General features: G+C 44.1%; 1 protein-coding gene across 1 annotated transcript in view; it reads right to left on the bottom strand.

Annotated features, from left to right (window-relative positions):
* Positions 1-11,908, bottom strand: part of LOC111603177 (LIM/homeobox protein Lhx1) — a 56,654-nt gene extending 44,746 nt beyond the window's left edge. Inside the window, exon 1 of the mRNA XM_023320658.2 lies at positions 10,799-11,908. Coding sequence (XP_023176426.1) covers positions 10,799-10,841 — 43 coding nt within the window. The 5' untranslated portion in view covers positions 10,842-11,908. The remainder of the gene's footprint in view (positions 1-10,798) is intronic.
* Positions 11,909-22,628: the final 10,720 nt, after the last annotated feature.

The raw sequence follows: 22,628 nt of genomic DNA, 5'->3' as shown, positions 1-22,628 counted from the left end.
AGGGGCCAGGCTGAGGGAGTAGGCAAATGCAGAGTGTCTCAGTGCAAAGCCTTAGCTTCTTGGCATTGAAGACTTTTTGCTTTCCACCTCCGTCGTTGTCCAGCGTCGTCTTCTCTGCTCTGCGTACAGCTTCAGACTCAGCAGGTTGCAAGTCTCGCTCCAGTTTTTGTTTGATTTGCGAAAAGCGGCTTATTGTTGTTGCACGATCAGTTCGTCAACATGACCATTAGCATATCCATATCCATGGCCACTTCCATTCGCATTCGTCTTCGCATTACCATGCTCCATGATTCATACTCCATACTCCACACTCCATACTCCATCTCCATACCATTCACATTCACATTTCCATTCCCATTTTCATTTTCATTTTCATTTGCATTTCTCTCGTTCTCATCTTCATTGCCATCAGTCTGGCTGCCATCGTCATCAACATTGTCGTCAGGACGCACAGATTTTCATTTTTATAGGCTCGAGAGTTGCTTTTTTGTTTTTATTATTTTGTGCTGTCCATATCAATGTCTCTCTCTCCCTCTCGCTTTCGCACGCTCTCACTCACTCTGTCTACTTGCCCCAACTCTGCTGCCTTTGGGTGGTTCAGTGAAATGCGCCCACTCGTTTCATGATTCGCGTGGCTGTCGTGTCGTTGTCTCGCCTCGCCTCGCTACGCCGTCGCGCACCTCAGCTCGTCCGTGCTGTGGCGTTCGTCCTGCGGCTCGTCCTCTGTTCAGCTGTTTTAGCTGTTTGCGTTTGTCAGCAGACAGATAGCCAATGATAAGCCTTAGCGTATGAGTGATGTGCTCCTGTCCCGGCCTAAGCTGCCCTGTTCCAACCACCCTGTTCCGTGTGCAGCCACCCCCACACGCAGCCACCCAACCATTTGATTGTTTCTGTTCGAAGATGGGCATAGCTTAAGACTTATATGAGCACATATAACTATATCTATATATATATATTTTACCTTTGTCTATAGCTGAAAGTTTTTATTTGTTTCTGCCAAATTTAACTGGCACTTTAACATGGACCTGTATCTCGAACGAGTTTTTATTGAGTTTGTATCTTTTTATAATCTACATTTAGATAGTTAAACATATGATTAATTCTAGTTTAGTCTTTGCTTTCATCATCTGTTTGGACATATATCGAGAGACAATTGAGTCAAGCAAGACTTGAACATAGCTAAAATATTTGAATGAAGCATAAATCTATATAGTAGGATTACCTAGACCTCTCCTCTCTCTATCCAAAGTTCTTCTGAGTTCTTTTTAAGCAAGCAACAAGAGTTTGAAGTAGAAATTCAAGATCTTCAATTAAGTTTGAAGGCTTCTGCATATATTTAATAGAGCATTTTCTGTTTTCAGCTTAAATCCGAACTGATTTGTACGGACTCACGTAACGCTTGCTAAACAAATAAAAATTGCTCCTCTTTTTATACAAATAAATTGCAACGGTTACATTATTTGTGGAATGTCTGTGCCAAAAGTGAAGCCCACCAAAAGCCACAGACATCTGCCAGCTGTAAGCGACAGAGCTGTCGACCCGCTGGCCCCTGCTCCTAAGCCAAGCGCCCGCCCTCACGCTCGTGCCCCGGCTCCTGCTGCTCTTAGAGTGCTGCGGCTGATGTCGCTGACGTTGCTTGTTTATTTTGTTAATATCAATGGAGTTGCGCCAGTGCAGCCAATACCCTTTGCACACACACACACACACACATGGCCCACACCCAAAAAACTGGCAACGTTTGATGTGGTCGTCGGGGTCGGTTTGACATTGCCTATCGGCGTTGCACATTAATATATATATATAGATATATATAGATTTATATATATATATATATGTCATGCATATATATACATGTGTGTGCATGTGTGTGTGTATGTTGTAGCATAATATCAGCTATAGCTGGCTTTTGTAGTGCTGTTGTTGTGGCAGCAGCTTGCAGCAGCCACATTGATTGATTTTAAATGCTTTTGGTGTTGGCGATTCATTTAAAATTTATGTATTTGTAAATTTGCATTTTTCAATATTTAATGTGGCAGACATTGCTGCAACACGGGCACGCACACACACACACACACACACATGCACTTCGCCCGCCCTACCCGTTTAGCTGAATGACTTTGGCAGCGTTTAATGCGATTAAAGGTTTAAAGTTTTGTGCCAAATAAAGCGTGCGGCCCAAACGCAGCTCCAGCTGCCCCAACTGCCCCAGCTACCATGGCTGCCTCATTGCCTCGGCTGCAAAGTGCATTTTGTTAAATTTGCAATTGGAAATTTTGGCAATGGGCTGGCTCAAAGCACAATGCCAGATGCGATTGCAAATCGCTTTGATTTTCTAACTGGCCTAACAGCAACAACAACAACAACATCGACGACGACGACGACAGCATCAACATCAATGAACCATTTTCTTGGTAGCATAATATTATGCTATATTCTAATTATGAACGCCTCCGTCTCTCTCTGTCCCTCTCTCTCTCTCTATAAATATATGTAGACAGTTTGTAGTAGATGTCTTAAGTCTGCTGTTTGGGCTATCAAATGTCTTTTAATTGGTTTTCACATTAATTTTGCAAATTTATTGCTTTTAAGTGAGCAGCTCCAGCCCCCCCCCCCCACGCTCTTCTAGCTATTAATGCCCCCGCCAGCGCCTGCATGGAGCAATGCAATTAATAACAAACAATATGTGAGAAATTTGTTATGTGATTTTGACAGGCAAAATAATATTTGAAATCAGCTCTCAAAGCGTTCGGCCTGCTGACCGCAAAACTCTGGCCCAAACTTTCAGCTACCCTGCAGCGCCCGCCCGCTTCACACTCCACTCTTTTCAGCCCCTACCACTGCGACCCCTGGCCATTAGCTTCATAAGCTGCCGCAGAGTTCGCGATAAGCGCAATTTATGCGCTGCTCTGATTCTGGAATTCGGTTTGCCGACTTTCGCCCAAAGTCAAACAGCCGACAAAAAGTTAAGCACACACACACACAAAAGGAGAAAAGGGAAAAATTTCGAAAATAGGAAAATACTGAAAATACAGAATGTTCTTATCGCCATATCTCGGGTTCAGTCGGGCGATGCTGCGACAAAGCATTAACCTTGACTGCGCCTGCACGTCGGCGAAGCAACCCTCGCTGGAGCTGTGGCCTGTGCTTTGGGGTGGCAAAAGTCAACAGAGAAACATTGCCTTATCGGCACCAGCATCTGGAGCAGCAGCAGCAGCAGCAGCCTCTAAATCTTGCCCAGCTGCCGATTGTGCAGCACACAGAGCTATCTGATTACAGCACTTGCAGCCGGAGATAAAATAATAAAAATGGTAACAATTTTTACTCAACGAGCCAGAACTGTTTTGGCATTTAGTTGAGCTGATTGCAAGAAATATGCAGACAGCTTTTAGTTGCTTGTATGTGAGAGATCAAAGTCAAAGATAAAGCATCTTCCTCAAAAGTCAAGGTTAGTTTAGTTCCTGGCCTTAACTTAATAAAGATCTGACTTGTCATAAAAGAGAAGTCAGCTGAACTTTCAGGCTGGCAGCTGAATTAAAATCTTCAAAGACTTTTGGGGTTTCAGCGAACTGAGCGCTTCTGGTTTCAGTTTAGTTCGGTTCGGTTCGGTTCGATTTGGGTTAACCAAACGATGCGTTGCAATTCGCTATGGTTCGTTGCCAAACAAATTTCACGTTTACGCTGCTCTTCGGTAATGACGACGGCGCTGCCGCCCGCTGCTTCTTCTTTCAATACACATACGCAGCTATGTGTATAACCAAAGGTATATCTATATATATATATATATATATATTTATATATATACATTTATTATCTTGTGGTTTGCGCTGCGTTTTGAAGTTTTGCCGCAAATGATTTGGCAACAACAACGAGCAACAGCCGCGACACGTGTATGCGCGCGATTTTGATTAATTAATTTGCATATGAGTATTAAAAAGTAAAAACGTGCCTTAAGTTGCTGCTGCTGCCGCTGATGCTGATGATGATGAGGAGAGGGCGCCTGCAACATGTTGCTGTGCGGCGTGTCAACAACAACGGCAACACGATGTCGTGCAGGCAGCCAATGCCTATAAATACCATTTGCCGCCAAGTTTATAATGCAGCCATAATCAAATTAATAAACGCACAATAAAAACGCATAACAAATTGCCGCTCATTGAGATCGGAGCGGCGAACAAAAGGCGGCGAGAGCCGATTGCCCATTGCCCGTTGCCGATCGCCGATCATCCGAAAGATCTTCAACAAATGTCGAAAAGAAGCAGAGCGAGAACCCAGCTGAAGATGGAGACACACTGCGAAGGTGTTGCTATTGCAGTTGTAGCTGTAGCTGTTGGTGAGGCTGTGGCTGTGGCTGTTGTTGTTGCCGTTGTCGCTGCGATCGGCAACCAGCGACCAGCGACAGCAGCAACATTACACGCATCATTATGTTGAGCGTTTTTCGGTTATTGATGATATAGACCCGGTTCACAGGGACGCCCGCACCGTCTGCAATGCTTCACTTGCTGCACACACACACAGAGCGAAAGAGAGGGAGAAAGAGGGAGAGAGAGAGAGCGAGTGATACACAAAAAAAATAAAAGGAAAATAAATATATATTCAACCTAATAGGAACACCACACAAAAATGTCAATTTATATAAAGTGAAGCGTTTGAGGCTTGAATTTATTGCAGCTCCAGCATTATTAAGAATCTCTGCAGATATCCATAGATATATATGGACATAAGTATGTATATAGAGCATACTGTATCATCTATAATAACAGCTATTTTTATCTCTTCAATTGTAATGGATATTGTTTAAACTATATGGGAAATCACATGGAAATATTCCTTTCAGACTTTTGATTTGTAAACAAGTTAAGCCAACAGGCATCAATCAAATGTGTTTATTCGTATATATTTCCATTTATTAACGCCAATCGATCAAGTTGCACTAAATCATATAAAGATAGTCGTACGAAACTACTTTGAGTCACTCTAAATATCTAGACATCTGTTTATAGATATAGCAAAAGAGATTTCTTCCCACATTCTATCCTTTCTCTGTCTTACTGTTCTATTATTCACTTATTTCTCAATCTCTCTCTTGGACTCTTTTGTCTCTGTCTCCCTATCTCTCTTCTCTCTCTCATTCACTCCCTACTCTCTCCATCTCCCTCTCTCTCTTTCACTCCCTACTCTCTCTATCTCTCTCTCTCTCTTTATTCTCTCTATCTCCCTTTCTCTGTCTTTCCTCTCTCTTCTTTATCATTCTCATTGTTTTCATATTTTTTTCTCTCTCCGTAAACTTGCTCTCTCTCTCTCTCTCTCTCTCTTCTCATTTTTCTCTCGCTGCCTACTTCGTCTCTTCTCTATTATTCTCTCTCTCTCTCTCGCTCTTCTCTGTCTTCTTCTTCCTTCTTCTCACTATTTTCTCTCTCTCTCACTCCTTCCTATTCATGAAAGCCCACATCGTTTAGAACAATTTTGTCGGTTGGCTATCGCTGCTGCTGCTGCTGCTGCCGCCGCCGCTGCTTTGACTGGGACTGCGGCTGTGGCTGCTGTCGGAGCACTCGGAACTAATCGCATTTAGCTGCGGTCATCTGCGCCGCGATCGTTTTTCTTTGGGCTTGGTTGGTTCCAGCCGAACGGGCAGAGCGCGGAGCAGCCGAATGAGCGAACGAAGCGAAGACAACTCGCAAGACGGGCAACCTGGGCAGGGGCGGTGGCAGAGGCCAGAGCCAGTCGACGCAGTCCTGACTTGGACTTGCAACTTGCGGGTTAAAGGTCATTACTACACCCCCAGCCCCTCGCCGCCCAGCACACCCTACGGCGGCTGCGGCTGCGTGAGAGCGCGTCAAGTGGCTCAATTGGGCACTCGCTACAAATTGTTGTTCGTTTTATTGGTTGTTGTTTTTCTTTTTATTGTTTATATTCGATTTTTGTTATTGCCTGTTTCTCTGCCTTCGCGAATCTTTTGGTTATAAATCAACTTCTGAGGCTTTGGCTACCGTTTCAGCCATGGCGGAAGAGAAAACTTAAATAAATAAAATCTTAACAAGAAAATATCAACTAGAAAACAACAACAACACTTGCCAGCTGCACATTGCTTGAGCTCTAATTAAGGAAAGCGAGCAACTAAAGTTTATAATTTTTCTGTTGTTTCTTTTTTCGCTCGCTCAAAATTAAAAATATTTATATATTTCAAAGTCTGTTTTTTTAGTTTGTGGGTTGCCGTTTCGGTTGCTCGCCTTATGGCTCCCAATGTCCCGTGTCAAGTGTTAAACAACCTGTTGAGTGCATTTAACGTTGTTGTTGCTATTGCCGGGGCTGTAAATCAAGCCAAAAAGGCGATAAGCTACACAAATGAATTGTGGGCCAGTCGAAATGGTCGCAGACAACAACAACAGCCACGACAACAATAACTTATAAAAAAGCGCAATAGAACCTGTTGATGATGTCGACAGCAGCCCGCACCGCGCAGCCCCTGCCCCACTTCTCAGCTAGTGAATCCATTCGTGGACTTTCCGCTAAAAAAAGAAATAAGTTGCCTGGCTTTTTGTTATTGTTTTCTGTTGCTGTTGTTGTTCTACTCGAAGTCGGGCTCAAGTTGTGCTTGCACTGAAATTTATGGCGTATAAATTATCTCACACGTTGACTATTGACAGCTCTAAAATAATCGTAAAACGGCAAAGAAATCATAAAAGAGCCACGAAGCAGCACCGAAACGAGAACAGACGCAGCAGCAGCAGCAGCCGCCGCACCACCGGAGCCATTCAATGTGAATTACTATTTCAGCTTCAAGCTAAACTGCAAATACCAAAAAAAGAAAGAATATATGCTTATATATATATACATACATAAATACATATATATATATATATATATATATATATATAGACTGTCAGACAGGCGACGACGTTGGCCCCAAAGCCACGTCCTATGTGGCCATGTCGTGGCATAGGCCAGGCCAAGCCCCACAGTGCCTGCCGCACCACAGTCCTGGCCCGAGCGGTCTGCACAAAATGGAAAAGTTCCCAACAGTTGGGGGCCCATAACTTGCATATCAGGTCGGCCAGGGCGAGTCGAAGCGTTTCGGAGACAGCTAGCGATAAGCATTCAATTCCTGACGGCCGTCAAATAATTTTCACTAAGCCAGCTTTCGGCAGCGTCTCAGATCTGTAATATGCCAGAGATCGGCAGCCATTAGCTACCCTATAACAGCCATCGGGCGAGCAGCCATGATTTATAATGCCAGCGCTATCATTAACTATATATAGATATATATATATATATACATGTATATATGTATATATACTCCGATACAGCAGCAGCGCCTGCTCGAAACGAGTTTCGTTCAAATTTTAATATTTAAACTAATTTCACATTCGTATTATGACATTTAACATAAAGAAAACAATCTGTCATTTCGGCAGAGAGATAAATGTGCTCAACATGTTTGTCACAATTTTTTTTAGCTTTTTGCATATTCATCTATATCTATAGCTATATCTATATCTATATCTAGATACAGCTGTGTTCATAAAACTAGTAGCGTTGCACCACACAAAACCTAAGCCAATTGAAACGTTATTTTTCCAATTTGGAATAAAGCATAAAAGCAAAAGAGAGAATTATTAAAAAGTGCCGTTACTTTCGGCCAGGCTTCATTTCTATTTGACGGTTTTAAAAAAGTGCATTGAAAATCGCTTGTTCATAGAAATAGTAGTGCTGGATTTTTGAAGTTGAAAAAGAATTAAAAAAAAAATAAAAAAATTTAAAAAAAATATGTATAAATAGCTTCTATTTTACTCATTAAAATTTATTGTTTTATTTTCACTATATATATGCATATATAAATATTTATATATTGAATATATTCTCAAGTAGAATTCCACAAAAATTTCAGTTCAGTTAAATCAGATTTGATTGGTTCTAAAACCAAATCGGACAACTAAAATTTAGGCAAGTCAACAACTAAGAATAATTTTTAATTTAAGTTAAGTATTTTTTGTCTAAATAAAAAACATGTATGATCAAATTTCGCTACAAGTTTAATGAACTTCAACCTAAGTCCTTCAATTTAGACCAAAGCTCTGAAGGCATCAAAAGGAATTCGACTTAAGTTAGCCATGCGAAATGAAGATCAAAGTAAGATTTTGACTGGCAATTATTACATTTGATTGACATTTGACTAAGCTGCGATCGTTCCGGGAACAATTAAGACCGAGTTTGGCGCATAATTTGCTTTGCGAATTCCAGGAACTTTCGCTGTTGTCGCGTGTCCTTCCAGCAACTTTAGGGCTGCTTCATAACTTACGCTTTTTGCCACAATACGATACCACTATATATAGATAAATATATATATATATAGATATATATATATATATATATATGTATATATGTGTGTATGTATGTATTGTTAATTGTTAACCTGCAGATAATTCAGTTCGAAGGGCATTTAAGTACTCGACTTTTTTCTGTTTGCCCAACTAACTGGCCACAAATTGTGGCCACCCAGTGGGTAAGCCAGCTGTGGGCTTCGCGGGCCATACGTTTTTGCATCTCAACGGCTCATTATGCCGCTAAATTTATAGCCGCTTGCCACACCCATTTTGGTCATCGAAAACGGGCGGCTGTGACAGAATGCATAGCCGAACATGAAGTGCGCAATTCTTGAGGCTAAACGCGGCAGCCGGCAGCCGGCTGCCGGCTACGCTTTTTGTCCAATAAATCAAAACAGCTGAGCAAGAAAAGGCCATAGAATCGACTTAAGACTGCCAACTTTTTGTCTATCCGAGTAAGAATAGTTGCTGCCGTATATGCTGCTGCTGCCGCTGCTGCTGCCGTTGCTGCTGCTGTTTGCTTGGCTCGTAAAGCGACTTGAGCAACTGTTGACCGTAAAAATGATGAAGAAAATGGCGCATAAAAAATGTTGACGTACTTGGAACTGCGCTAACGTTGACTGGAAGATCAGGCGAAGGTGGCAGCAGCAGCAATTGCTATTGCACCAGCAGCAGCAGCAGCAGCAACAGCAAATATTGTTGCCTGTGGCAGCTTGAAGCTTCCAGGCAGTTAGTCAGCCAGCTAGGCCAGTCAACGTCATCATCATCAGCATGATGATGATCATGATCATCAGCAGCAGCAGCAACTCGGGACAGTCATAAATGTTGATGAACAGCAGGCGAACTTTGTTAAAGGCGTTGCTGCGCTTTTGTTGTTGCTGCTGCTGCTGTGCAACGGCAACAACAAAATTGAAAAGATGCAACCAGAAGATACAAAAGAACCAAAAGAGAAAAAAGGTTGCAATGTTTTATGACTTTTTGGGCTGCGCGCTTTGTTCTATGTGTGTGCCCCAACTCTGTGGCCCGTTGCGTCGCGTCTCTGTGCCGTTGACAGCTTTGACTTTTGACTTCTGTTGCCCCCCTTTTGAGGCACGCCTAACACCCGCCACACACTCTGTGCAGCGCCTGTCCGAGCGAGCCCAGCAATTTATGAGTCGTCAGTTGGCAGTTGCCAAGTTGCCAAGTTACCAAGTTGGCAACTTGCAGCCAGCAAAGCAGCAGCAGCAGCAGCCGCAGCCGCAGCAGCAGCAAGTTGCAAGTTGCAAGTCGGCAGTTTTATGAGTCGCTTTGAGTCCCATTTGGCGAAGTGCATGCACAAATCAGCAGGTTTACAAATTTGTTGACGCGATTTGTTGGCCATTTGGACAAAAGGCAGCAAGAACCGAAAAAAAAACAGAAGCGACGGCAGCAAAAGCTGTCAACTGGGTAACAAAATTCAAAGTTTTGGGCTGACATTAAACAGTCAGCAAAAGTGAAAATTTGACATGAGAGCAAATGAAATAAAACAAAGGGAAAACAGTCAAACAAACTACAGCAAACAACCGACAACCAACAAACAACCAACAAACAACAACAGCAGCAGCAGCAACAGCAACAGCAACAGCAACAACCAACAGTAGCAACAACAAGAAAACTTTTTGACAAGTCGCAGCAAACTTTTTGCCCTCCGCCACACAAAAACTTGCAAAGGCGCACAAAATGGGAAATGGGCGCAAACCAAGAGCCAGAAGAAGAAGAAGAGCAAGACGAAGACGCAGACAGCAACAGCAACAGCAACAACAGCAACATTAGCCTTTAGTTAGTTAGAAGAGTCCAGGACAGTTGCGCCTTAGCTGGGGTAGTGTGATACCCGACCCTGCAGCAAGTTCAAAAGTGCAAAACTTTGCTTCATGCTTAACCCAAAGCCGACGAGCCAAACTTTTTCTGTCCAGCCCAATCACAGCCTTAACCCATGTGCGCCCACTCTACACAGCTAATGCTCGTGAAGCAACAATTTGTAAACGCGAAATTTGAAAAAAAAAAAAAAACAAAAAGAAAAAGAAAAAATTGAACTACAAATCCCTAATGCAAAACTAACTTCGCTGCAAGAACTTATGACTTATGTTTAACTATATGAAACAACTTACAAAGAACTTTTTAGTCTCCCGAGACAATACTACACAGAGCAAGCTGCTTCTTCTTTAAAGAGTTCTTTAGATAAATCAAGTATCAGATATATCATATAAGTGGTTGAACTGAAATCCACTCGATCAGTTTATTAAAACAGAAATTTTTATACATAGAACTTGATCAAGTTTTGGCTTGTTGCAAAAAATCTTTGGCATTTCCAAACTCTCTAAATATAGAGATCAGCAATCGATCAAATCTTAATATATATGATTTTTAGATACGATCAAATTTCTGGCAACTTTGAGGCTGATCGCTGTGGCAAGTCCTTGGCTGAGACTTTCGCTCGGGATCTTTGATCTGTGACTCACCTATGTTGTGCTGGTTTGTGTGGAGGACCGCACCAAATGCCATTAGATCCTTGACGGGTGGTGCTCGGCTACCGAGGGCGGCAAAACCGTCGCCCAGAAATGACGCCAGCGCGACAGCCCTGAGGGGCGCTTTGGATGCCTCGGTGAGAATTTTGTTATCGAATATATCGAGGCTGGGGGGCGAGATGATAATGGTCACGATGATAATGAGGCGCACACACGCACTGACGCGACGAACGCGCACACACACTCGCACGCGGGCAGAGCGTAGATGCGAATGCGAATGCGGGCGCGACCAGAAGAGAGCGGGAGGCTAAAGGACAGAGAGACAAACACAAAGAGAGACAGAGATAGAGCGAGAAAGAGAGGGAGAGAGCGCGAGCTGTGTGGAGCACGTGTGTGTTTGTTGTGTTGTTTAATGCCGGCGGCAAAACACGCGACAGCTGGCAGCTGATATTTATTTGTTGTTGTTGTCGTCGTCGTCGTTGTTTTGATTTGTATTTGTTGTTAACTTATTCTTCTTCTTCTTGCTGTTGTCGGTGTTGTTGTTGTTGCTTGTAATCCACTTGGCACTTTCTTATGCAGGCGAAGCTATTTGTTGTTGTTGTTGTTGTATTCCTTGGCAAGTAACTCACTTGAAAAAAACTTTGGCAACAAATTCTTGTGTGCTCGAAAAAAAATCGAATCGCATCGAAACGCGACGCAAAATAAGGACGCGCAACGCGACGGGGCAGCAGTCGAGGCAGAGAAACAAGAAGAAGAGTGCCAGAGAACAGCTGTTTAACAATTTTTGTTTGTTGTGTGTTCGGCCACTGCTTTTGTTTTTTCTTTTTTTTGGCAACGTCTTTCGAAAGAACGGCAGAGGCAATGACTACGGCAACGGCAGCGTCAACGGTAACGGTAACGGTACGTATCGATGTCGATAACGATAACGGGCCGCAACATGCGAGCGCACCACGCGAACGTCAAACAAAAACTGAAAACGGCGACGGCAGCAACGGGCAGCAATAGCAACGAGGCGAACACACCGAAAACTCGCTGCGTCGACAGCGACGGCGACGGCAACGACGACGGCGGCAGAGCGAGCGCGAGCGAATGGCAATGCGAAGGCGAAACACAGCCAAACACAAACTGAACCGGTACCCGAGTTCGATACCTGATGCTGCTGCTGCTGCTGCTGCTGTTGCTGTTGCTGTTGCTGCTCGCGTCTGTCCTACCCCTTAACGTTGGTCGTGTACGAATCGCATGCGCGCTCACTCACACAGACGCACGCACACATACGGGGCCTGCTCAATGGCAAACAATTTCCCCTGCGCATGCAGCTGCCTGGGCCAGAGCGAGACAACTAGCTGATACGTGGTGTTGCTGCAAAAATAGCAATGGAGTCTGTTGCTGACATTTGTCGCAGTCATCGGCTGCGGCGACAGTTGCCGTTGCCGCTGCTGCTGTCGACGTCGTCGTTTGCGGTTAGAAGGGGGCGTTGCTAAGCAACTGGTTTCGGTTTCGGTTTCATGGCAGAGGCGTTCGCATATCGCCGCCGTTGCTGCTGTCGCTGTCGCTGCTGCTGCGCATCCTCTCTGCAGGCACTGGCAGCATTCGAATGCTATTATTGTTGCTGTTGCTGTTGCTGCTGCTGACGCTGCCGCCACTGCTGCTGCTTCTGCTGCTGGTTGGGGCAGAAAGTTTGTCGAACCAATGGCATTTTTCAATGTGACATTTGGCGCTTTTGCTCTTGTTGTTACAGTCACGTTCACGTTTCTGTCTCTCTGTCTGTGCACATGTGTGCGTGTGTGTGTGTGTGTAAGTGTGAGTGTATATTTGTTGTCTCTGTATGTGCGTGTCCCTATGTGTGAGTTGTTGCCTTGCCAAGGTAAAATGTCAAATGCTTTTGGACTGTCAACTGTTGGTCGCAACTTTTCTTACTTGTTTTTTTTTTGTTTGTTTTTTTTTTGCATTTCTACTTTTGCTCTGTGCTTGCGCCAACTTTGCATTGGTAAGACGAAGCCGTAGCTTTTTAAAGCCCAAGTTTAAGCACAAGCAGAGCAACAACATGAACAATAACAACCACAACAACAACAGCAACAACAACAACAATAGCAGCAGCAGCAAGCTCTGCTGCCACCGCCAGAGTCTTGTCGTTAGCGTTGTCAAAGCCAGGAGCAGCAGCAAAGCAGAAAAATTCAACGCCCCTTTGGCGTTTTAACGCATTGGAGCAAAAAAATAAATAAAAAAAATTTGTAAAAAAAGAAAACACAATACAGCCGTATATATATGTATATGTATGCGTGTGTGTGTGTGTGTATTTGGTATTCCGGCAGCGTTCGCATTTCGCATTCAACGTGACATGGTAATAAGCCAAAGATCAAGCGCAATAAAAAATGAGCAAAAAAAAAACAACAAAAACCAAAATAAAACGTAAAAAAATACACGAAAAACTGCAAAAAAAGATGCCAAACTTCAAATAAGGAAAGAAGAAGCAGCAGCTGCTTGACACTCCCGAGAGCGAGAGTGAGTGTGCGAGCGAGCCGGCAATAGTGCGACAGAGAGTGAGTGAGTGAGTGAATGAGCTTTGTTGTTGGCCAGTGGGTGGCGCCCGCTATCTGGCTATGTGTGTGTGCGTGTGTGTGAGCGCCATTGTCGTTTGCTGCTGCTGCCACGGAGGAGGGACGCAGAGCGGAGCGCTGCGTGCTGAGTGAGTGGCGCTTGGCGGCTGCCGCTGAAGCTGAAGTTGATGCTGATGCTGATGCTGATGCGAGTGCTGCTGCTGGCAACGCAGTCGCGCCTTCGTCTTCGACAGCTGGGGCATGATGAGTGGGTGGGCGTGGAACGTGAGCGGAAGCGGGAGCGACTTTGCCAGCCTTCTGTATTTCCTTTTTATACATTTGCTTTGTGTGTTTGCGTATATCTGTCTCTGTGTGTGTGTGTGTGTGTGTGTGTGTGTGTGTGTGTGTGTGTGTGTGTGTGTGTGTGAGTCAAAAATATTGCACATTAGGGTGTTAAGCTGTGAAGTGCTTGGCTGCCTCTGCCTGTCCTGGTCCTGCGCCACATTGAGCACGTCTGTCTGCCACTCTGCGTATGTGTGTGTGTGTGTGTGTGTGTGTGTGTGTGTATGTGCGTGTGTGTTTGTGTGTACTGGCGCTTTAGCGTTTAGACCGCGCGCGCTCATTTGTCTGATGTTTCACTTGTCAATGTCCTTGCCCGTTGCAGTTGGCCGACTTACGCGCGTGCCGCCCGCCCTGCCGCCCCCTCTTCCACGGCCTGCAGCTGTCAGCTGTCGTCAGTTAATGCTAAATTGTTGCTCTTGCTGCTGATGTTGCTATCAACAATTTGCTATTCTCAAAGTGCGATCATCCAAGAAGCGCTAGATATCCAAGTTACCCTGGCTTGGGTCATTAATGCACATCAACAACGAGGATTTTCTAGCCCTTAAAACTTCTTAGCCACAACGAAAAGTCAATCTTTTTGTATGTAAAACTTCATTAATATTCAGGTGATATCAGTGGAGTGGCTAGAAGGTAAGCTTTTAACAGGATTAGCCGACTAGGAAATGGCCGGCAGCGACTGTAAGGCTCCCAGATTGAGGGGAATGCAGGAGGCATCTATAAATTATAACTGTCTCTACTTGGGTATGGCAAATTTGATCAGTTATCTTTTAACGTAAAGTTTGGATGAAACGAATATTGAGAAACAATTCAAACAATTTACATATCAAATTTGTTATTTATTTTTATTGCTCTAAGCAACGAACTTGAGATCGATATCGAGTTTAATCGATAGCTCCAAATGGAAATGGTTTTCGATCCTGTTACACCTGAAACTAAACTGATCGAAGTACATAGATGTAGAAGAGAATTCTCAAGCTCTTCTCTTATATTTATGTTTATATATTATTCAGCTCCCGATCGACTTTTTCTTATTATAAGTCTTATACCTTTCGCTGACTGCTTCTTATATAATTGAAAAACTTATCAGCTTTAGTTGCCAAATTCAATGCCAATTCGAATATTCTGAATTGCAGTTCGCATTGTCTAAGGTATCTTAACCCAGGTAAGTTCGCTGAAAGATCTTTCTTTGTTTTAGCCAAGTCGAGTTGAAAGCTTTTTCAGTGACATCAAATGAAGCGAATATGGAAATGTTTGCATAATTCGGTTCCGCTTTCTCACTTATTTGGAGCTCGAATAATTTTCTTTTAATTTTCAGCGGCTTTGACTGGGGAGAGTTGGCCATATTTCAAGCTTGAATTATGTCGGAAAGGCGAATAAATTTTGTATTTAAAAACATTTGCTTGGTCCTCATTGGGCTGCAGTGTCGCAGGCATAAAATAATCTTTCATATTTATTTAGCTGGCCTGTGGAGTGTTTCATAAATACATCAAAAACTTAATTACCGAAAGCAACAAATAAAAATCCGTGGAAATTGATTAATTACAACTGCAATGCAAACATTAAATAAATTCGAATTTATCTATTCCTGTTTTTATCTCACTCTTGCCGACGCAAGGACTTCGCCTGTAGGTCAATGTGGGCACTTCAAGGAACTGCTCTAAGCTCTTACCTCATAGCTGAGCTAAACTTGAGCGCAGCCGCTCCAGTTGGTCGCGTATCGCGCTGCCAATCTGCTGCTGCACATTCAAAGCGTTTCGGCCAGCGGAATATTAGTTTTGGGCCACTGACTGCTCACCTTTGGGGCGCCATTTGTTGTAGCCGTGGCGAACGGCAAACAAATGTCAGTATCAAAAATCGCTGGCGCAGACAAACAAGTGGCAAGAAAATGTTGGCCAACTGCTTGCTGTGGCCAGCACCACGCCCACTGGTGGCGGCGCTTCGATGGCAGCAACAACAACAACACCAAGGATAACCAAAATAGCAAAAGCGGCGAAACAAAAGCCGCGACGCTCCATAAACTTTTGGCTCTGGCGACGCGGGCCACGAGGCAAACAAAAAGGATGCGAGTGTAGTCGAGACATGGCAGCGGCCAGGAGTCAAGTGCCAGTGCCCCTCCCGCTCCCTCTCCCTACTGCCTCGGGCTAAAGGACAGCTCGACTGGCAGGACGACCACGACTACGAAAACACTTGGCGATCGCAGAGCTCAGATATGCAAACACACGCGCGCAGCGCCCTCTGCCCGCACCCCACCAATGCGAGGGGGCTACGGCAAGCGGCCAACGATGCGACGCACAACAAAGAGACGACAAAAGCGACTGCGACTACAGCAACAACAATCGACACAGGAGCAAACAGACAGCGCCAAAGTGTACGACTGGCAGCTACCCTGCAATCTGATGAGAGCTCTCGCTGAGTCTAGCGTCGTATGGAAAGTATAGTCTGATGAACATAAGCTTGTTGCTAGCACAGGCACAGCCAATATGCCCGCTCTGCTGGGGCTTGCTTGCAGGGTATTAAAAGCCAAATCAAAGCCAGGCCAACAGTTGAGAGCGTTGTCGTTGTCGTTGTGTGGGCGGTGCGCAAGTGCCACGCCTAGCGTTGAATGCTTGGCGCCATAAGAGTTGCAGCAACAATAGCAACAACAACAACAGCAACAATAAGCTGCTGTTGTGTGTCACTTTTGCTTGTTTGTTGCGGAAAAATACTTTTTCCTGAGATTTGAGCTCCGTTCTTAGCTTCGTGTGCGAGCTGCACACAATGTGTATGTGTGTGTGTGTATGCGTGTGTGTGTGTTGGCACTGCACTGATATGGCTGCAACAGCTGCACATGTGTGTCTTGTCTCTGTTTGCGTCTCGCTCGCACATGGCACACAGTCTTTATTCTAATATTTGCGATTTCTGATTTAGCCAGCGAGCGAGAGCGCTGCCCCTCACGTGCCACAAAATGTGGCACAACAGCACGCCCGCCCTGTCACACACACACAGACACACAGACACACACTGTAGCGCCTGCCGTCACCACACTGGCTTGCCGCAGCGCTTTGTTATTTGTTTTGGCAACATAAATGTCACTTGTTTGCAACTTGCTCCACATCGCCGTAGGTAACTTTTGCAGGCAACGGCCAACAACGCCCAGGCTTGGCCATTCTGTCTGTCCATTTACGGTATCTTTTCTCCATTTTGACATGTTGTCAACTTCACGTAACGTCATTCATTCCAAGTTTTGTGACATGCATGGCCCCGCCCATCGCGCTGCTAGCTAGGGCATAGCTATCCATACAGTTAGCTAGGCCGCCCCCGCCTCCCAGCGCATGCCACGCCTCCTATGGTACTATAGTCAGTCAAGCTTTACGCACGCAGCCTTAAATTTTTGGGAAGTTTTTGGCTCAGATTTTTGATTTCGTTACGTTTAGGCAGACTAAAAGAGCGCGAGAGAGAGAGAGAGAGCGAGAGAGAGAGAAAGGAATAGAGTATTTCTGAATCATGGCGACTTCGCATTTATTTAGTTGCGTCAACAATTCAAATTCAAATTTTCCTAGTTTGCAGTGCTGTTCTCCTTGTTGCCAGCCTCAGTGATGATATTTTTGACATGACTGCACAGCCACCCACCCACAGCCACCCACACACAGAGAGAGAGAGAGACTGTTATTTATGGTCTAGTTTTTGGCTTTGATTTGAGTGTCTCTGCTTTGAGCTTCAGCTGCAGCTTTGGTCTTCAGTTTTCGGTCTTATCGTCGTCGTCTGCACTGTGCGTTTGCTTGGCAAATGCCATTTTGTATCTGCATCTGTGTATCTGCAATTGCATCAGTATCTGTGCATCTCTATCTCTGCATCGGCTGAGTGAAGCATGCGAAATGCATTGTTAAATTAAACTGTGAACATTTTGCGCATAAATTGTGTCCATGTTCGCCATTGTCCACAGCCTTTGCTTCTCATGGACGACACACTTTTCGCAACATATGCAAAAGGTACGCAGACTTGATTTTAATTTGTCACAACTCTACGCACTCCGGCCTTTTGGCCACTCGCAGGCCTTGGGATTAATAGAAATTGTTATCTGGGCCTTGCAGTTCTGCTGCTTGATTAATAATTCAACTGCCACACGTTCGCAGACAGCTGCTAGATGTTGCAACACAATAGTCAGCTTTACTTCGGCTAAGGTCACAATACCAGCTCCATTCCAATGGCATTTCTGATTCGAACTTAATTCCACATCCCAGCCAGCTGCTGTGAGCCTAATTATCTTGCTTACAGACAGCTCCCTAAGCTAAATTCTCGCTCTATATATCTCTATATGTATCTTAAATGGATTTTCTCCAGTTTGGAACTCTTGCCACGCATATTCAGCCTGAGCAGCTATTGTTGCTGCTGCTGCAACTTTTCGCCGGCCACAAAGAATAATGTAAAAAGTTGAATATGCATAAAGTTTCGTTTGGTTTTCGGGCAGCGCCGTTAGCCCCGACGGACCCGGCTCTGCACTTTGGCCAGCCGAAACGGGCCACACAACAACAATGAGCCAAACAGTAGCGATTACCAAAAAATAAAAGTAAAATAAACAAGTGCTCCGCACTCGAGAGTGCCCGACTAGCAGATGCTCTGGCAAGACTTATGCCAAGGGCTAACTGCAAATATCCTAAAGATGCTCGACTTCAGCTTCACAAAATTTCACAATTTAATCACTTTTTTTTCAACACTTTTAGTCTTATTGCAGCAGCTGAAACTAATTTTGATTTGAATATTCACCATTTGGAGTATTTGAATTTCATTATATTGTAAAATGGATTCTGATGGACATTTTGCGCAAACTTTAGCAAACCTGATCAAAAATTATAAAAATCTATTTCCAAAGTTTTGCCACAGATTTCCCTGATCTAAACAACTTTAGCTTTCTCACAACAATTAACTTGCTTTTCAGTTCATTTTAATATAAAACTTAATTATCTTATGTATCGAAAAAGTTATCGATAAACGAGAGTGGTTTCGATTTAACGGGAATATTAGAATTCGTATTCGACTAGGCTCGCTCTGAGCGCACTATGCTTAAGCAAGCAAAGCAAGAGAAAGATGTAGAACACAAATTAATTATCCTTATTAATTTTTTTATAATATTACAAGCAATAATATATCTGCTCATAATATGAATGCAAAAATAACCTGTCTTTGCTTAAGTTCGTTTGCATCCATCAATATATGTGCCTACGTTACATACACTTGCAGAAAAACATTATACCTTTGCTTGTTCCACTCTTGGTGGGCTCAGCGTATAAAAAGACAAAGGTGTTAGAGCCACATAAATGTAACAAGATTTATGTTTGGTTTTCCGGCTGTCTGCTTGTTAGCCTAAAAGTTGGCTGCCTTTATGTTGGACAAAAGTAAATAACTGAAATATTTTGTCAAATACATTTCCCGTGCACTGCAATACGGCCTGAACTCTGAACTACAAGCCCTATCGAGTGGGCCGTGTGGGGTCAGGGAAATTGTGAACTATGCACGGCCCCGTGCTTGTTTCATGAGTTTTGGTGGGCTAATAAAATGGGAATCCCTCATGGACTTGACAACGTTGCCAGCTACAAACTGAGCTTACCTATTCCAGCGCAAAACCAAACGATGCCTGAAACCGCAGGCCAGCCAACGGCGAGGGTAGAAACGAAAGTTAAGTAGTGAAAGATAGATAGATAGACAGATAGATAGGGAAGGATAGGGGGTGATAAAGAATGACAAATATAGAAGGGCGTAGGCAGAAAAGGAGAGAGAGAAGAGAAAGAGAGGAAGAGAGAGAGAGGGGGGGAGAGGGAGAGAGAGGGAGAGAGAGAGAGACAGGTAGACAGAGAGAAGATAGAGAGAAGAGAAAGTGAGAGAGAGAGAGAGAGGGAAAGATGGAGAGAGAAAGTGAGAGAGAGAGACAGAGAGAAGAGAGAGGGATAGAGCGAGCACTGATGGTAACTGAGTTCTACTTCAAATGAATAATGAAAGCATTAAAGCATTACATACATGAAAATCGCATAGAAAGGCAGTAGAATTAGTCAACATTAGCTGTTGCATTGGGTCAGCTTTACAGCTAAGCATTTATAAGGAAATTAAGTCATAAGTCCAATGATAAAACACTTGATAGAGAGAAAAAAAGATAAATCCCCCCCTCAGATTCTATTGAGATAAAAATTAAAATTGTTTGATTAAGCTGAAGCTGCATGTAGTTACAAGCTTGAAAACCAACCAAGCAACCCTCGCAAGCCAGCATAGAAAATAGCTTGACGCTAACTGTGCTTATCTCCTTCCGCTTCTCTCTCTTGCTGCCCCGCTCTCCCCGTAGATAAGCCCAAAAATGTAGGTAAGTTTTGCTCTATGGATTTTGTTATTATTCTTTATACTTTTTCAGATTTATTTTTTTATTTCTTTTTTTTTTTGTTAGTTTTGTGTTGAACATGGGAAAAATGCTGGAAATTTATGCTTGCACAAAAAATGCTGAAAGTGGATACATTTACACAGAGCCGAGCCGAAGCTGGCTACGTGAGAATTATTGCGGCATTCGAAATGGGCAAAACGAATGTGCGGCTGGCAAAGGATAACACACGTAGCAGGAGCTGGCATAAGATCCAACGAGCCAACCGAAGACCAGAGACCAGAGACCAGAGACCGGAGACCGGAGACAGGCGACAGCCGACAGGCGGACACACGGGCACAGAGTAGCTGCATTCCATAAATAAAATGGCGCACAAATGCCAGCCACAGATACAGATACAGCTACAGCTACAGCTACAGCTACAGATACAGATACAAATGTAGTTACAACGGTTAGAGCGAGAGAGCACTTGCTGTGTGGCGCAAGGGAGAAGGCGAGAGCGAGAGCGAGAAAGAGAGAGAGAGAGAGTCGTAGATAGAGAAAACGGGCATCACGAACGAAATCATCATGAATGGCGAACGTGACACAAATGACAAAATATCAGCCGCACAGCTATGACTACGACTATGGCTATGGCTATGGCTATGGATGTAGCTGTGGCTGTGGCAGTGGCTGTGTCCGTGTCCTGTGTTGTCCTGTTTGTCCCACGTCCTGTGCGTCCATAGCTATGGCTATGGCAATGGCTAAAGCTATGGCAACTGTTACTCTGCTCTGCTTGGATGCCGCTCCGGGGGCAGATTTGCGACCGACAGACACGCACCCACACACACACGCCCACTCGAACCACAGGCGAGTCAACTTTCTATGCGCGCGTGTGGGTGTGTGTGTGTGTGGTGTGTGTCTCGATTTCGGTTTTATATCGCAACTGTGTGCAGTGTCAGCTCATTGTCCACTCAAGCTCATCCCCCGCCACGCCTCCTACCATCGCCTCATATCAACTGCCCTCGGGCATTGGCCATTTGCTCACTGATTCGGGCCACGCTGCCAAAGACAATATTTCAGATTTACAAGCACTGGCATTGTGCAAGTCATTGCGAAAGTCGTTACAAGGTTCCAGCTCGACTTTGTCCTCCATGGTCACTTTGCATCAGAGACACTCCTGACCATATCTTGGGCACCGAAATCGAGCCCCGTGGCCACAATAAATACTGTTTGTCGGTTTGCTTTGCCGCTTGACATAAACCAAAGAAGTTCATTTCAGCTGCAAGGATTCGCACTGAATTAACGATCCCTTTTACCATATTTCGGATATTTTCCAGTATTTTCTAATGTATTTAGTACTAAATAAAACGACTTGAATTGCTTGAATAAATATTCCTATTGAGGGTATGAAAGGAGAGGGAGGGTGGGAGATTGGCTTCAGCTTTGCTTAGCACAGCTAATAGACTTGCTGTGAATCACATAGAACGGCGCATAGCAATTGCTTTAACAGTTACTCACATTAGAATTGGCTGCATAGAAAAAAGATCAAGAAATTAACAGAGCTTTCAGACTTATCTTTATCATACCTCAGCTCTAACTTAAATCTTTGTGAATCGCAAAGAAGGGCGATATTAAGTGATTAAGCTTACAAGCATACAAATGTGCATTTATTTTTAAATACTATTTTTGATCTGCTTTCCATTCATATTCTACAACCAACAGAGTCCACTTTCCCCTAAAATTCTTTAAGAATTGATTTCAAAACTTTGTTTAATATTGATTTCTGCAAGAAATATATATATTTTAGATAACAGCAGTCGTTGTCTGCTGTCTGCTGTCTGCTGTCTGCTGTTTCGCTATATTTGTATTTCTGACACGCCCACATTTGGCAACGCCTAATCTGCTTGGTCTGGCAGCCGGTACAGGGCCGGGAGCAGTCAGTTTTTGGTTGGGTTAGTTTTTCTGTGTCATTTAACGTTCCATGGCTGCTGCTCGTGCTGGTCTGCTGCTGGGCTCAGTGTGGCTTTTATGGGATTTGATTTCTAATAAGCGGCAAGTGAGGCACGTCCAGAGTTGCCAGAAAGTCATTTGAGCAGTGCTCGCAGCTCGCAACTCGCAGCTCGGCATTTTTGGTTATGTTAGCAACGTCGACAGCCATTTTGTAGTTCCTGTTATTACTAACTCTATGTGTGTGTGCGGGTGTGTGTGTGTGTGTGCACAGCAAGTCAGAAAAATGACACGAGAAAAAAATTTTACTTTTTGTTTCTTCTTCCGCTGCTCTTTCGTTTTGCGCGTCTCTCTCTCCCTCTGCCTCTCTCTCTCCCTCTCTCTCTCTCTCTCTCTCTCTCTCTATTTCTATCGCTTTTTTCTTTCTCTTTTTTTTCTTGGTAAGGTTGCAAAAAGCTAAATTGAGTTTTTCCAACAACAACGATCTCTGCTGGGACTACAAACATGTGAGTGTGTGTCAATGTGTGTGTGTGTGTGTAAGTGTGTAAGAGTGTGCTCATGTGTTTGAGTGAGCGGGGAGTGAAGAGATAAAAGCAGCTGCCCATACTGCTTGGCAACGCGTACGTGTTTATGGCCACGAAAAGTTGCCGAACAAAACGATGCAAGCAAAAAGAAA

The sequence above is a fragment of the Drosophila hydei genome, unplaced genomic scaffold (assembly GCF_003285905.1).
Source record: "Drosophila hydei strain 15085-1641.00,03,60 unplaced genomic scaffold, DhydRS2 tig00000211-arrow-pilon, whole genome shotgun sequence".
NCBI lineage: Eukaryota > Metazoa > Arthropoda > Insecta > Diptera > Drosophilidae > Drosophila > Drosophila hydei.
The sequence above is the reverse complement of the archived record's forward strand: the minus strand, read 5'-3'. Positions and strand labels throughout refer to the sequence as shown.